Source organism: Pongo pygmaeus, chromosome 1, assembly GCF_028885625.2.
Source record: "Pongo pygmaeus isolate AG05252 chromosome 1, NHGRI_mPonPyg2-v2.0_pri, whole genome shotgun sequence".
NCBI classification, from domain to species: Eukaryota; Metazoa; Chordata; class Mammalia; order Primates; family Hominidae; genus Pongo; species Pongo pygmaeus.
Genome location: NC_072373.2, coordinates 215,516,867 through 215,531,956, shown reverse-complemented (window position 1 = coordinate 215,531,956; position 15,090 = coordinate 215,516,867). Strand labels below are relative to the sequence as shown.

Sequence of the window (15,090 nt, the reverse complement as noted above, 5' to 3'; positions counted from 1 at the left end):
TCTCAAGAGATCCTCCCACCTCGGCCTCCCAAACTGTCGAGATTACAGGCATGAACCACCACAGATGCTTTTATATGGTTCTCCTTTAAATTCAAATTAGAATCCACATGAGACGCAACCAGACTGTGGGCTCTGTGCCAGGCTGGGGGCCTGGCTGCAAGGTAGGCCTGGCCCTCCCCTCGGAGCTGACCAGGGGATAAGCCCATCTCAATACAATGACACAGTGCTATGGTAGGGGAAGGACAGAGGCTGCAGGAGCACAAAGGCCAGCTAACCCTGACTTTGGCCAAGAAAGGGGGTGTTTAGGGAAGTGACAATAAATTGTAACCAGAAGGATGGATGACTAAGAGTCAGCCAGGTGTCAGGCACGGTGGCTCATGCCTGTTATCCCAGCACTTTGGGAGGCGGAGATGGGAGTATCACTTGAGCCCAACAGTTCAAGACTAGCCTGGGCAATATAGTGAGACCCCCATCTCTAAAACAAAACAAGTAAAAATGAATTTTAAAAAAAGAGTTAGCCAGGGGAGCAGGTAGAGAGCAAGCAAGAGCCTGGACATCCTGGGAAGGCTGGGCTGTGCTGGGGACTCGTAGCACGCCAGGCTGGGGGAGGTGAAGTGGCAGGGGCCAGGTCACCAAAGGCCTTGGAAGCCCTGCTACCGAGTCCTAAGAGTGACAGCAGATATTCACATGACAAAGGCCCTCCCTGCTGTTGAGACTGAGACTGGATGGGGCATGGGAGGAGCACAAGACCAGCTAACTGTCCAGAAAGTAGGCAGGCCCACTCAGCCTGCATTCCTAATTCCCTTGCCCTTTTTGTCTTTCATTTGATTCATAGGAGAAAGAGGGACCGCAGGCTCCGAAGGAAGAGCATTGCTGGACCACACACTGTGGATAAGACAGGAGGTGAGGCAGAGCAGGGTTTCTACAGCCCCGAGAGTGGCAGCCTTCCTCGCTTCCTGTTACTGTTGTCCTGAGGGAACTGTGCTAGCAACAGTAGGGTGGGGGACTCCTTATGTGATACTGGGTCCTCCGGGGTGGGAGTGGGGGGCAGTCTGGGTTTTCAGTTATTAAAATGAACCAGTCACTGTACACACACCAATTAGTGCATTAAATATTATTAAAGTTGCCCAGGCACAGTGGCTCACACCTGTAATCCCAGCACTTTGGGAGGCCGAAGTGAGCAGATTGCTTGAACCCAGGAGTTCAAGACCAGCCTGGGCAACATGGCAAAACCCTGTCTCTACAAAAAAAAAAAAGTAGAAAAATTAGCTGGGCGTGGTAGTGTGCACCTGTAGCTCCAGCTACTCAGGAGGCTGAGGTGGGAGGATCACCTGAGCTTGGTAGTGGGTTCCGTTATTTTCCGCATTTGCTGAGCTGTCTAGAGACGAACTGGCCCAGGGTTGTGTGATAGATAGGTCAGCAGCCAATTCAGGGTTAATCAAGTGTTCTCAATCACTTGTGGTCAAGTTATGGGCATGGGTCATGACAGTGACTTAATACAGTTCATGTCAAATTATAAATTCCAGGAGACTGAAACTCTGTTTTTCCCCTATCACCAGCACCTAACACACAGCCTGGTATATACAGCTGGTGCTCAATAAACACTTACTGGATGAATGATGTGACCAGAGGCTGCTCTCCTAGGTAGCCTCCACCCAACTCTGCCAACGTGGAATAGGGATGGGGCAGTTGGATGTGCACAGGAAAAATATACCACAGGTGCCCATGTCACAGCTGGACAAGCTGGACAGCGCTATGGTATAACAGTGCTCACTTCTCTGGCAGATCAGGCTGGAGGCAAGGAACTGATATAACTTCTGAATGTCCCAGTCCGCGGAGAGCCTAGGGCAGAGGGGACTCCCTGGGACAGAATTTCTAGTGCTCCCTGATATTCCTGTCATGACCCACAAACTAGGAACCCCATGTCTGTCTCTCTTCCCTCTTTTTTAATAAGAAAATCAGGTAACACTGTAATAGGAGTTAAGTTTAAAATCAGAGCATACAGCAAAACTACAAAGAATCCAAGTAATCGTTTAAAAAACAAAACAAAAATAGAGACAGGGTCTCGCTGTGTTGCCCAGGCTGGTCTCGAACTCCTGGCTCAAGCAATCCTCCTGCCTTGGCCTCCCAAAGTGTTGGGCATGAGAAACTGCACCCAGCCCAAGTAATCTTTAAATGTTCCTCAAACCCCCACAACTACGCTTTTGAAAATTCCAATATTTAAATTCTTTGGTTTCTCCACGCAGTTTAGCTGTGGCCATCCTTCCTCTGGGATAGTGGAAACGGGGTCTAGTTGATGGAGGTCAGGGGAATGGTGACAAGAAAAATAAAAAGAGGTTTCTCCTCTCTCTTCTGCTTTCTTTTTGCCAAGTCTTTGGAATTGAAGCTGCCAAAGTTACTCGAGCCCATGATGCCACTGTGCCATGAAACAGAAGACTCTGACCTCTACAAAGCAGACAGAGCGGGGCCTGCTCCAGCCAGGCAGAGGTGCTGCCAAAAAGGGACCATGTGTGGTACCCTCTGACTGCCTGGAGAGACCTCATGAGCCCTGTGAGGGTCAGGCTGGAGAAAGAAGCAGGTGGCGGCTCCCTCCCCACCAGACCCACCCAGAGGGAGGCCGAGGAGCTGCTTACCCCCACCACAGGCCTGGATGAAAAAGAGCTTGGGCTTCCCTCCCAGGCTGGGGCAGCTGGTCCCATTGAAGATGTTCACAATCTTCTCAACCGACACAGGGCATCCATCTGTGCCGTAGACAGCCCCTGGGAACTGCAGGTGGCTGGCCTAGAAGACCAAGAACCCTGGTTACAAAACCAAGAAGTTGGAGTAGGAATCCAACAGCCTGTTCAGAGGTTTTGTGGGAGTCAAGGATTCGGAAGGTCAAAGCCAGGGGCACGAGGCTGATTGAGACAGAGCAGGTTGGTTCTGGAAAGACCCTGGTCAGCATCTGGAAAGACACCTTGACAGCAAGGGGTCACATGTCAAACCCATGTGCCTCTAGGGGCCAGTGTGTCTGGAGAGTGCTGGCTGCGGCCTCTAGACCAGTGGTTCTCAAAGTTTGGCCCCTGCAGCAGCGGCATCAATATCGCTTGGGAACTTGTAAGAAATGCGATTCCTGGGCCCCACCCAGACCTCCTAACAGCAGTCTGGTCCTCCAGGCCCCTCTGACTGAGGCAGCTCAACACTGAGAGTGGCTGCTTTAAATCAGTTCAGCTGAGACCTCAAGCGCATGGAAATCACCTGGAAACCTTGTTGCTGGGCGGACTCGGAATGAAGAGGTCCAGGGTAGGGCCTGGGAGTCCACATTCCTCACGAGCTCTAGGGACCACGTTATGAGAGAAAGGACCAAAGGAAAGCCCTGCCCAGCCACAGGCTGGAGTTTTACTGGCTGAGGATGCTGGCCTCGTCAGGCCAGACCTTTGCGGTTTGTCAAGAGAAACTAGAAATCCTGATTTTTATGTGAAATTTGCCAGTTTTCAAAACACCGTGCAGACCACAGGGGGACTCCAGGCCCCAGCTTCTAACTGTGATCTGTCCAACTCCTCAACGTAAAAGATGAGGAAACTGAGGCCCAGGAAGGGGTAAGGGCTTAATCACAAAGACAAATACATAAGGGGCCAAGCCCCCAGTGGGCCTGGTGTCCTGAGTCCCACCAGCAGCAAGGGGCCTGGGGCAATGCCTCACAGGACAGAGACAGGAGCTGAGACAACATGTGTGCTGTACCCGCCTCTGAACAAACTCTGGGGGCAGGAGCTTCGTGAGCAGACCTGGTCTCTGCCCTCCCTCTCCCAGAGAGCTTCTCCAGGAACACCAACCTGCTCAGGACGGTGCAGCCAACTCCTCAGAGGACCACATGGCTCCCAAGAAAACAACGGGAGGTGGGCAGGGCCCCACAGCCCTTTTCCACAAAGCCAAGGGTGTTTTGGACACAGGAAGGGACATGGCCCCTGCACAGCCTCTTGGCACGACCAGTACCCAATGCCTGCCCAGGGAGCAGAGGGGGGCTTCCTACCTGACAGCCGTGAGACAGAATGACCACCACGCAGCAGTCCAGAGCACCGTGGTCCTGCTGCGCCAGCTCCAGCAAAGCCAGCACCATTTCCTACAAGAGAGGGCTGCAGGTGAGCCAGAAGCACAGATAGGTCTGGATGCAGACTGGGCCCTTCCTGACAATAAAAGGGCCCAGCCTGGCCAGACATGGTGGTTCACACCTGTAATCCCAGCACTTTGGGAGGCCAAGGCAGGCGGATCATTTGAGGTCAGGAGTTCGAGACCAGCCTGGCCAACATGGTGAAACCCCGTCTCTACTAAAAATACAAAAAAAAATTTAGCCAGGCGTGGTGGCACGCACCTGTAATCCCAGCTACTCAGAAGGCTGAGGCAGGAGAATTGCTTGAACCTGGGAGGTGGAGGTTGCAGTGAGCCGAGATCGTGCCACTGTACTCCAGCCTGGATGACAAAGTGGGACTCTGTGCCCCCGCCCCCCCAAAAAAATAAAACAACAAAGGGCCTAACCCAAAGGCCTGCGCAGAGCACTTTCTCGGCTTCCCACGGCCAGTACCAAAGTGCTGACAGTCCCAGCAGTCGTAATAGCCACCGTTTTTGGGGAGAAGGTGCTACACTTGGGCACTGTTCATCTAACCCCCAAAACAACCCAAGGAGGCAGGTACTATTCCTGCTTTCCAGACAAGGAAACTGAGGCACGGGAGGTCACACAGCAGGTGGCCAAGAGAGCCAGTCCTCAAATCCGGACTTCTGCGTCTGAACTTGAACCTGTAGCCGCTGGGCCGTCCTACCTCCCATGGTCCTCCAGATGTAAGGGCTCGCCCGGGGAGTCAGCTGGCTTTTGCAGTCCCTCGAAAGATACTTCCCCACCCGCTGCCCGCCACCCTGCCTCCCTCCACAGATAGTGAGTGTACCTTGGCAGTCAGGTCGCCCTTCACCTCCACCATGAAATGCAGCGAGGAGAAGCGGCGCCGCAACTTCTCACAGTCGATGTTGGAGCCAGTGCGGGTGCGGAGCCCGGACTCACGGCAGAAGTTCACATTGTTGATAATGAGGCAGTGGCCACAGGGATCCATGCTCAGGATGTAAGCCTGCCAGCACAGGGACCCACGTAAACCCGGGCTCTCCCCATGCTCCCTAGGGGACAGTCTGGAGAGGCAGGAAGAAAACGGGGTCTGCCCTCCCGCACAAGGAGTAGCAGGGTCTCCACCCGGCATTCCAGGGCAAAAGAGAAGCAACTGCAGGAAAGACTAGCACTAGAAGGTGACCCCCCCATCTCGGTATTAAGGGAAGGGAGGTGGTAACCTGGAAATCCAACAGCCACGAGCATTCATCCCAAAGGACCTCACGGATCACCTAGGCCAGGGGTGTACCTGAGAACTCTGTCAGCAGAACCATGCCCAGGACACCTGGAGGCACCCAAGGCTGCTCCCTCCCCAGGCTCAGTCCCCTTGTAATTCTCTCTCAAGGCAGCCTGTTCTTTTGTTGATGGTACTTATCACTATTTCTATTTATATACTCATTTGTCTATCATTTGTCTAACTTCTCTCTCCCCTAACTGACTGATGGCTCCTTCCCAGGTGGCCCCAGCACAGAGCACGGGAGCCACACAATAAATACTTGTGAATGAGAGAGTGGCGACTTGGTCTGGATCCTGATGCCCACCCCTCGTCAGGTCTGCCCTGCTTCTGCCGCCAGCTTTGCAGATGAGGAAGCGCAGGGTTGAACAATCTGCCCCAGCAGGTGCTGGGCCGGAGTCAGGGAGGCTGGGACCAGACCCCCACTGCTCTGCCTAGGGTTGGGTTCCCTGGGCTCCTGACACGCCTGCAGGGAAGGACCTGAGGGGTGGGGAGGGAAGGGCCCAGAGCCCGAGCTACTGGCCCCAAATTTCATAGAGACTCACCAAATCTGCATTTCCCCTCATACTCTCAAGAGCACCTGAAGAGGCAGAGAAAGAGAGAAACATGAATGTTGGGTTACAGCAGAGGAGGGGCAAGGGGCTCTGTGAGGACAGCCCCCCAAGAACAGAGCAGCGAGAACTCAGACCCTCAGGCTCTGCTGGTGGGAGAGCCACCTTAGAGATCTGTTTAGAAGTTTCTAACAAAGTTAAACACACACCTACCCTCTGACAGCAAGTCCGCCCTCAGGAATATATCGAAGAGCAAGGAGTGCAAATGGGCACAGAAGACTTGGCCAAAATGTTCCCTGAGGCCTTATTCATCACGCCCCAACATGGAAACCACCAATCCAACAACAGTTTGGTAGATATACAAATTGTGATACAGCCACACAAGAGAACACTATACAGCCTAAAAAGGAATGAGCTATTGATGATACAGGAGACAGAAAGAAATTATTTAGCAGATAGTGAGGGTAAAACAGTCCTCGGCAGAATTTCTCTTTTAACAAAATCCCCAAATCATTTTTTTTCTTTTTTTTTTTTTTTTTTTTTGAGACGGAGTTTCACTCTTGTCGCCCAGGCAGGAGTACAATGGCGCGATCTTGGCTCACTGCAAACTCCACCTCCCAGATTCAAGCAATTCTCCTGTAGCTGGAATTACAGGCACCCACCACCATGCCCGGCTAATTTTTTTTGTATTTTTAGTAGAGACGGGGTTTCACCATGTTGGCCAGGCTAGTCTTGAACTCCTGACCTCAGTTGATCCACCCACCTCAGCCTCCCAAAGTGTTGAGCTTACAGGCGTGAGCCACTGCACCCAGCCTCAAATCATTTCTTTTCTAACAAAGAGCAGCCTGAAAAATCAAGCTGCAGACATAGATAAGCAAGCTGGAAGCTCACATGAGTGAATGCCAGCAGCTGTGCCAATAGAAAAGGGCTACCAGGAGGCCAGGTATACTCAACCAGGAGGCTCTATCTTCCCTTTTGTTACCACAAGTACAGTAAAGAAGTAGGCAACATGGCACTGGCCAGGTAGAGAACCCATCTGCATAACACAAGATTAGAGTGGGGATGGCCAGCTTTTCGCACCATATGCAAATGGCACACCTAGCCCTAACCAGTTTTATGCATCCTATGCAAATGAAACACCTGGTCTGACCAATCTTTGTGCCCTATGTAAATCAGACACCATCTCCTCAGGCTCATCTTTAAAACCCCTTGCATTTCATTGCAGAAGCAGCAACCCATTTCTCTGGGACCCCTCTCTCTGCAGCAGAGAGAGCTCTTCTCTTTCTTTCAACCATTATACTTCCACTCTGAACCTCACTGTATGTCCGTGTCCTAGTCTTCCGTTGTGAAGACAATGAATCTTGGATATTTACCTCAGATGAATGACGCCGCTTCACTGATACATGCAATGCAGGATAGCCTTGAAAATGTGCCGCGTAAGGCCAGGCGCGGTGGCTCACGCCTATAATCCTGGCACTTTGGGAGGCCAAGGCGGGTGGATCACCTGAGGCCAGGAGTTCGAGACCAGCCTGGCCAACGTGGTGAAACCCTGTCTCTACTAAAAATACAAAAAAAAAAAAAAAAAAATTAGCCAGGCGAGGGGGCAGGCGCCTGTAATCCCAGCTACTCGGGAGGCTGAGGCAGGAGAATCGCTTGAACCTGGGAGGCAGAGGTTGCAGTGAGTCGAGATCACATCACTGCACTCCAGCCTGGGCAACAAGAGCAAAACTCCATCTCCAAAAAAAAAAAAAAAGAAAATGTGCTGCATGAAAAAAGCCAGACACCAAAGAGTATAGAAATAGTGTGGTCTCGTTGAGAAGAAATTCCAGAGCAGAAAGAGGTGAGAGAAGCTCAGGAGAGCAGATGCTCACTGTCTGCGAGTCCACAGGGGCCCAGCGCACAGCAGGTCCTCAGGAAATACTTGCAGAATGAATAAATGAATAAAGATGATGGTTTTCCATCAACGTCAAAAGAGTTTTCATTTCTGTTAGCAAGAAGTTGACTGGCCACAAGCCTAAAAGGTTATGAGATGTTTTTTCTTTTTTTTTGAGACAGAGTCTCGCTCTGTGGCCCAGGCTGGAGTGCAGTGGCGCGATCTTGGCTCACTGCAACTTCTGCCTCCTGGGTTCAAGCGATTCTCCTGCCTTAGCCTCCCAAGTAGCTGGGAGTACAGGCACCTGCACCACGCTTGGCTAATTTTTGTATTTTTAGTAGAGACAGGGTTTCAACATGTTAGCCAGGCTGGTCTCGAACTCCTGACCTCAGGTGATCCACCTGCCTCGCCCTCCCAAAGTGTTGGGATTACAGGTGTGAGCCACCGCACCCAGCCTACATTTTTTCTTTAAACAAGGAGAATACAGTGGCCACCTCCAAGCTGCAGTGGAGCCCATACTCCTGTTCCAATAACAGTGCCATTCCTTGCTTAGAGCAGGTCTGAACTATTCTGCCAGCTTAAAGACACTCACATCCCATTCACATCCCATTTTTAAAGTTAGAAATGGTTTTACCTACCCTGAAAATTCCTGTTCATCCACAGACTTAATTCTGAGAACATTTGCTCATTTCAAAAATTCTACTGCACCCCAAAAATATAACCACTATCCACTTCTGAGGAATTCACTCATTCCCCAAATTAGAAATATCTATTGATAAAGCAAAATGACTGCTCTCAATAGGCCAAGGGCTACAGGGGCCCAAGGAGGGAGCAAATCAATCAAGGGGTGCCCAAAGAAAGAGGGAGAGGAGACACTCCAGGCAGAGGCCCCGGCATGAGCAAAGGCAGGGAGGCTGCAGGAGCATGGCACGTTCAGGGCCCCTCAAGTTGGGTGACATGGTCAGATACAAGGTGCATGAGACCAGTTTCTCCCAAAATGGCCACTCCCATGGGGACAATAAACACACATGACTAAGTGTGTGCAAAAGAATCAGTCTTCCAGCCTGAGTCACTGGGCATGTGCCCAGGTCTTCAACACAAACAGAAGATGGCAAGCACATCCTCTCTGCCACCCAAGGGAAGGAATGGGTTTTGTCCCTCCGAACCTATGCTGGAATCACCCCAGAAGTGGCAGCAGAAGAGTTCCCATAAGGGAGTGCCCCAAACTGTCCTAAGATGGGGCCAGTTGGGATTCCAAAGAAAGAAGCAATAAATGCCAGGGCGATCTGGCCAAAGCAATCCTCGAGGTGGGGAGGCAAGAAAAAAAAACAGTGTCTACCTAGGTTTGGTCCATAGTGAAGAGGTCAGGGTAAGGAGTTTATATGAGGGTTTAAGGAATTTGGCTCAGGGCCAGGGCCGGTTTCTTTCAGTGTTTTGGGTGATAACCTAGATACCTTTTTTTTTTTTGGAGACGGAGTCTCACTCTATTGTCCAGGCTGGAGTGCAGTGGTGCAATCTCAGCTCACTGCAAACTTTGCCTGCTGGGCTCAAGAGACCCTCCCTCCTAAGCCATCCAAGTAGCTAGGCCTACACCACCACACCTAATTTTTTTTTTTTTTTTTCTTTTTTCAGACAGAGTCCCGCTCTGTCACCCAGGCTGGAGTACAACGGCACAATCTTGGCTCACTGCAATCTCTGTCTCCCAGGTTCAAACAATTCTCCTGCCTCAGTCTCCCAAGTAGCTGGGATTACAAGCACACAACACCATGCCCAGCTAATTTTTGCATTTTTAGTAGAGACAGGGTTTCATCATTTTGGCCAGGCTGGTCTCAAACTACTGGCCTCAAGTAATCCATCCATCTTGGCCTCCCCAAGTGCTGGGATCACAGGCGTGAGCCACCATGCCCAGCCTACCTAGATACCTTTATCAATGCCTGAGAATGTTTAAGGCCCAGGTTTGGGCTCAGGTCTGCTGGGAAAAACCTGCAGCTGGCTGGGTCACAGGGTGGTCAAAGCACTCTGTGATTTTCAATCAGGACACAGAAAGAAACGGGGGAACTGGGGGACCCTACAGAAGGGAAGATGCCCTAGGACTGGCCCTCCCCAGCCCTTGGCAATTTAGAAATCACAGAAGGAAGCAGAGCTGACCAACGAGACCCAAGGCTCACTCAATAGGAGGCCCCATGTGAAGTCCCTCCACACACTGCCTCGCTTACTCCTCAGAGCAGGCCCTTCAGCACAGAAGTACTGGCACACATCTCCATTTGCCAGAGGGCAATTGGGGGCTCAGAGACCCTGAGTTGTAATGGGAGGTGAGCACAGCCACCAGCCCCAGAGCAAAGGGACCAGGAAGCCAGGCAGGGCTGAAAAGCCAACTTCTACTTTCAAGGAAGTTCCAACCCAGGCAAGGCATGAGCAGAGAAAGCCACTGATGGTTGAGTTCACAGGTCAACTTGACTAGATCACAGGGTACCCAGATATTTGGTTAAATATAACAGTATTTCTCAGGGTGCCTGTGAGAGTGTTTTGGGGATGAGAATGGGATTTGAATAGGTGGAGAGAGTAAAGCAGATGGCCCTCCCCAGGAGGGTGGGCCGCGTCCAATCCGTCAAGGGCCTGAATAGAACGAAACAGTGGAGAAAGGGAGAATTTGATCTCTCTCTGTCTCACTGCTTGAGCTGGGACATCAGTCTTCTCCTGCCTTTGGAATGGGACTTCTACCATTGGTGCTCCTGGATCTCAGGCCTTCAGACTCAGAGTGGAACTACACCACCACCTTTCCTGGTCTCCAACTTGCAGATGGCAGATCTTAGAACTTCTCAGCCTCCATAACTGCATGAGCCAATTCCTTGTAATAAATATGTTTTTAGATAAACATATATATGTGTATATATATATATACACACACACACACAAATGCATATATCTTTCTATATATATCCGTGTGTGTATGTGTGTATATGTATATATAAAAGAGGCCCAGAGACTCAACTACTTGTCCACTGTGACACAGCTGCTAAGTGTTGGAGTTGGGCTTTGAACCCAAGTACCTCAGACTCACTCCATCACTGCCTCATAAAGGACAAATGGCTTGGCCGGGTGCGGTTGCTCATGCCTGTAATCCCACCACTTTGGGAAGCCGAGGCGGACGGATCACGAGGTCAGGAGATCGAGACCATACTGGTTAACACAGTGAAACCCCGTCACTACTAAAAAAAATACAAAAAAATTAGCCGGGCATGGTGGCGGGTGCCTGTAGTCCCAGATACTCGGGAGGCTGAGGCGGGAGAATGGCATGAACCCAGGAGGCAGAGCTTGCAGTGAGCAGAGATCGCGCCACTGCACTCCAGCCTGGGCAACAGAGCAAGACTCTGTCTCAAAAAAAAAGAACGAACGGCTCATTCTCTTTCATGTCTCTGTATATGTGCCATTAATCATTAGCTCATGCAGATGTTTACTAAGTACTTGCTGAGTTCTAGGTGTTGGGGATGCAGCATTGAACAAAAGATGCTGTTTTATACACATATACACACCCCCTATTGGTTCTGTTTCTCTGGAGAATCATGAGAACACAGCCACCAACAGTTCTCCCAGCCCTCCCGGGCAGGAGGCCCTGGCTGGAACAAGCAGCTACACACAAGGCATCATGTCTGAAACTAAGAAAGTTCCTTCCATTCTGAAGGAAAAGGCATTTTCCTCTGAATATACAAAGACAAAGCCACTCTCTCTGGTGGGTACCCTGATGATGCACCTCTAAAGCACCATGTTCAGCTTCATAGCACTACCCACAGCCGTGAATAAAGACCAGATTACGCAAGCATGAATTGAGTATCTGCCCCTCTCCACCTGAAGGCAAGGACTGGGCATCCTTGTTCAAAGCTGCATCTCCAACACCTAGAACCCAACAGGTACTTAGTAAACATTTGCGTGAGCTAATACGTAATGGCACAAATATAGGGACAAGAAAGAGAATGAGCCATTTGTTCTTCATGAGACAGTAATGGAGTGAGTCCGAGGTACTTGGGTTCAAATCCCAACTCCAACACTTAGCACCTGTGTCACAATGGGCAAGGAGCTCAGTCTCTGGGCCTCTGATTTCCCCATCTGTATTACAGGATAATAGGAGCAACTACCAACCTCATAGGATTGTGATGACACCTCAAATGATTAATACATGTGAGGCACATAGAACAATACCCGACACACTTGACAACTCAATAAAACTGATGTGTCCATATTATTATTCATTGACACTCATGCTCAATGAATATGTATGAGTGTGGTGTGTGTACTCAGCCCCACCACACTAACCCTTTGGGCCAGATTCTTCTTTATTGTGCAGAGCTACTCTGTACACTGTTGGGTTTTGGCAGCATCTCTGTCTACCCACTAGGTGCCAGTAGCACCCACCCACCCTCAGCTGTAACAACCAGATTTGTCTCTAGACATTGTCAAATGTCCCTTGGAGGTCAGGGAAAAATCGTCCCCAGTGTGAAACATTGACCTACAGCATCCTTTCCTGTATTCACTTATTAAAGGCTCTGCTGCTGGCCCTATTCTTGCTCAGCCAGACTTTCCCATACATATGAATACACAGCTCTTCCTTTGTGGGTCACCATGAAACCTACCTTGGGAAGCATTCCCATGCAGTACTCAGGAGTCTAAGGCCCAGCACCTAAAAAGGACATCTCTCAGCAGCTCATGGAAAATGAGGCAGTCGCTCAATTAAGCCAGAAGACCTAGGCCCAAGTCCTAGCTCTGCACTGGAACTCACTTTGTGACTGTTTCTCTCAGAGCCCAGCTTCCTCCCCTGTAAGTAGCGTATAATGACAGACGGGCTTGCCGTGTCTACCACGGCACGGGCTGGTTTTGATGACCTGAAAAAACACTGTGTATACTACAAAGTGATATTCACATTATTTAAAGTGATCTTGGGCCAGCAGTGCTGGCTCATACCTATAATCCCAGCACTTTGGGAGGCTGAGGCGGGTGTATCACTTGAGGTCAGGCGTTCAAGACCAGCCTGGCCAACATGGGGAAACCCTGTCTCTATCAAAAAATACAAAAACTAGCCAGGCATGGTGGTGCGCCTGTAGTCCCAGCTACTCGGGAGGCTGAGGTGAGAGAATTGCTTGAACCTGGGAGGCAGAGGTTGCAGAGAGCCGAGAACACACCACCGCACTCCACCCTGGGTGACAGAATAAGACCCTATCTCAAAAAATAATAATAATAAAGTAAAAAAAATTAAGTGATCTTACTATTGTTGTTGTTATTTACCCTTCAGAATTAAGCTCCTACTAGGAATAAATATTCACAACAAACAGGAAATAAAACACCTTCCAAAAAAACAGGAAGTTTCAAATTCTTACTGTTGGTCCTAAATGACTCACGTTGACATTTCCCAGAACCAAGTAACAACAGATGAGCTTTGTATTCTGCCTGCCTCCTTTACAGGATAGTAATGCACATGGCCAATTCCAGAACCAGTCTTCTTCCTTACACTTCAAGCAAATGCAGCTTCTTACCCTCATCATGTTTGTCTGTTTCTCTGCTTTAGTAGATTGCCCAAAAATCACCATTATGCAGCAAGTACTCAATAATGTTCACCATTACTACTATGAATATTAACTCTGATACCATGCAATGGTCCACCAGGCACCCATGAAACAGGAAGTGCTAGAGCTCCACACGCTGCCATGGGAACAAAGCCCCAACTGAAAACAACCCACATGTCCATCAATAGGAAAATGGTTAAATAAACTGTGGATTATTCAGAACAGGAACTGCTGCCATCTAGAAATTAAAAAGAATGAACTACTGATATGCACAACAATATGAATGAGTCTTGTTGAATTTTTGTTGAAAGAAAATGGCACTTTTCACCCATCACACAGGAAAAAATGTCAATACTCACTGTTGGCAAGAATGTGGGAAAGTGGTCACCTTCACTCGCAGTTGGTGAGATTATAAAATGACACAATTTGGGCCCAGTGCAGTGGCTCACACTTGTAATTCCAGCACTTTGGGAGGCCAAGGTGGGCAGATTGCTGGAGCCCAGGAGTTTGAGAGCAGCCTGGGCAACATGGTAAGACCCTATCTCTACAAAAAATTTTAAAATTGGCCAGGCATGGGCTGGGAGTGGTGGCTCACACCTTTAATCCCAGCACTTTGGGAGGCCGAGGCAGGCGGATCGCTTGCGGCCAGGAGTTCAAGACCAGCCTAGGCAACATGGTGAAACCGCGTCTCTACTAAAAATACAAAAATTAGCCAGGCATGGTGCCAGCTGCCTGTAGTCCCAGCTACTCAGGAGGCTGAGGCAGGATAATTGCTTGAACCCAGGAGGTGGAGGTTGCAGTGAGCTGAGATTGTGCCACTGCACTCCAGCCTGGGTGACAGAGCGAGACTCCCTCTTAAAAAAAAAAAAAAAAAAAAATTGGCCAGGGATAACATGCACAGCTATCCAGGAGGCTGAGGTGGGAGGACTGCTTGAGCCCAGGAGATCAAGAACCAGCCTGGGCCACATGGTGAGACCCTGTCTCTACAAAAAATACAAAAAAATTAGCCAGGCCTGGTGGCGCACACAGCTACCTGGGAGACTGAGCGGGAGGATCGCTTGAGCCTGGGAGTTCAAGGATGCAGTGAGCAGTGATCACTCCACTGCACTCCAGCCTGGGCCACAGAAGACCTTGTCTCGATTAAAAAAAAAAAAAAAAAAAAGACACAATTTTTCAATTTCTTTTTTCTTAGAGACAGGATCTCACTAAGTTGCCCAGGCTGGCTGTGAATTCCTAGGCTCATGTAGTCCTCCTGCCTCAGCCTCCCAAGTAGCTTGTCCTACAGGCTCACACCACCACACCTGGCTAAAATGACGTATTTTTGAAGTATAAGTTGGTAGCATCTATCAGACAGGAGCAAGTACCCTTTAACACACAATTCCATTTCTAGAAACATCCTGCAGTCGGAACTAGATGCACATGCAAGGATCACTGAAGAAACAACACAATGTCCATCAGCATGAGTCGGATCAATGAGGTGTGTCCCACAAAGCACATGTGGGGCTACCCTGCAGAACAGACAGAACAGGTAAGCCTGGGCTGCAGCCCTGTCTCCACTCCTCACTAGCTGTGTGATTTGGCACAAGTCATCTCCCAATCTGTGGCTCACTTTGTCTAACAGCAAAGCACCTGCCTTACAAGAGAGATGGAGAGATTAAATTAGATCATTTATGTAAGCACTCCAAACAGTGCCTGGCAAATAGCAATTACTCAATAAAGTTCACCATTACTATTATGATTATTAACTTTGA

General features: G+C 49.7%; 1 protein-coding gene across 3 annotated transcripts in view; it reads right to left on the bottom strand.

The window, feature by feature from the left end:
- Nucleotides 1-15,090, bottom strand: part of CASP9 (caspase 9) — a 32,107-nt gene that overhangs the window by 9,655 nt on the left and 7,362 nt on the right. For all 3 annotated transcript variants that reach the window (XM_054437339.2, XM_054437340.2, XM_054437346.2), the window contains exons 3-6: nucleotides 5,906-5,940; nucleotides 4,917-5,093; nucleotides 4,010-4,099; nucleotides 2,634-2,781 (exon numbers count right to left, since the gene is read on the bottom strand). In XM_054437339.2, coding sequence (XP_054293314.1) covers nucleotides 2,634-2,781; nucleotides 4,010-4,099; nucleotides 4,917-5,093; nucleotides 5,906-5,940 — 450 coding nt within the window. The remainder of the gene's footprint in view (nucleotides 1-2,633; nucleotides 2,782-4,009; nucleotides 4,100-4,916; nucleotides 5,094-5,905; nucleotides 5,941-15,090) is intronic.